Raw genomic sequence first — 1,662 nt, 5'->3', positions numbered from 1 at the left:
TAGGAGAAATTTGGTTTCATTGGTGTGTATATTTGTTTGGTTATTCAGAAAACTCATGTGTTTTACAGAAACTGAACAAAGGTAAAAAAAACAACAACTTTACCTTCAATTCTCTCAAAACAGCATTTTTTCGGGATAGCCCCCTTGTGCTTAATTAAAAGCTACCAATTATGGCGATGAATAAATACAATAAGTGGCAAAGGCAGACCAAAACGTACGACCTTCTTTGAGCTGGAAACTGGCACTATTAGCAAAAAAAAACCCACATTCCATTGATCCCGGAGAGGAGGGAGGAGCCTCATGTCTATGGTATTGTATCACCTGCGATGATACTATTCTCCAATCAAGTATCAAGTGACAATACTTACTTGGAGAACTTGTACCAGATCGGTGACTGTGTTGTAGCGGTTTGGCGCTACACCACCGTGCGCATAAGACCAGGGTTCGATTCCCATGAGGGAAAATAAAAACGAACTTACACAGTGTCTCAGTTTTTGCTTGGTCGTTGTATCACTCACACCTCGGGTTGGCCCTGACAGACAATGTCGAATCCTGTCTTCTTAACGACAAATATTATGTCAACTTGGGTGTAAAAAACAATACATTAAAAAACAAAACAAAAGCAAACTTAACCAGTCGGGTGACGGGAAAGGATACCCCCCTCCCCCCCCCACACACACACATTTACACGACATTCATACACTCACTCCTCCCAACCCCATTCCTTTTTCTCTTTCACCCCCTCTCTGTGTCTCATAAGGACACACACACGACACACACACACACACACACACACACACACACACACACACACACACACACACTATCTATCTATCTATCTATCTATCTATCTATCTGTCTATCTATCTATCTATCTATCTATCTATCTATCTATTTATCTCTCTCTCTCTCTCTCTCTCTCTCTCTCTCTCTTTCACTCTTATGCTCTCTCTCAAACATATTAACAACAACTCGTAGAAAAAAAGGAAAAAGCAGACTGCAACCCCACCACAGTATAATATTCCACAGTATAACATTCCACAGTATAACCTACCACAGTATAATATTCCACAGTATAATTTTCTACAATATAACCTACCACAGCATAATATTCCACCGTATAATTTTCCTCAATATAACCTACCACAGTATAATATTCCACAATATAACCTACCACAGTATAATTTTCCACAGCATAACCCACCGCAGTATAATATTTCACAGTATAATTTTCCTTAGTATAATATTCCACAGTACAACACTAATATTATACTGACAAGTTCTACATTATGTCTCATGTCCAGCGCGTGTCCGGAAATGACTTCTATGGAACCACTGGCGGCCGGTCCGGGGCCCAGGATGTGGCTGTTCTGGTCAGTAGTGGCGGGAAACGCAGCCGTCGTCTGCAGGCTGAGGTGGATCGTCTGAGGAACGAGGGAGTCGAGGTGAGTCGGAGAAGTTGGATGATTGTTACTTTTCACCCTCTGCTTCTTTCTTTTTTTTTGGGGGGGGGGGGTCACTTTTGCATAAATCCTATTCGACTCGCTCTTCATCCCGATCTTCAGTTAATTCTCGCTCTCATCTGTTGCTCTTTATCTACGCCTGTCTGTCTGTATGTTCCTCTCAATCTGTCTGTCTGTCTGTCTGTCTGCTTCTCTGTAC

General features: G+C 41.8%; 1 protein-coding gene across 1 annotated transcript in view; it reads left to right on the top strand.

Annotated features, from left to right (window-relative positions):
- The window catches only part of LOC100533530 (martilin), a gene marked incomplete at its 3' end in the record, with an annotated part of 11,485 nt that extends 10,040 nt beyond the window's left edge, over positions 1-1,445 (top strand). The window contains 1 exon segment of the mRNA XM_013089562.2: positions 1,305-1,445. Coding sequence (XP_012945016.1) covers positions 1,305-1,445 — 141 coding nt within the window.
- Between the last annotated feature and the right edge of the window lie 217 nt (positions 1,446-1,662).

The sequence above is a fragment of the Aplysia californica genome, unplaced genomic scaffold, assembly GCF_000002075.1.
Source record: "Aplysia californica isolate F4 #8 unplaced genomic scaffold, AplCal3.0 scaffold00984, whole genome shotgun sequence".
In the NCBI taxonomy this organism is placed as follows: domain Eukaryota; kingdom Metazoa; phylum Mollusca; class Gastropoda; order Aplysiida; family Aplysiidae; genus Aplysia; species Aplysia californica.
This window is presented reverse-complemented; position numbering and strand designations above follow the sequence as displayed.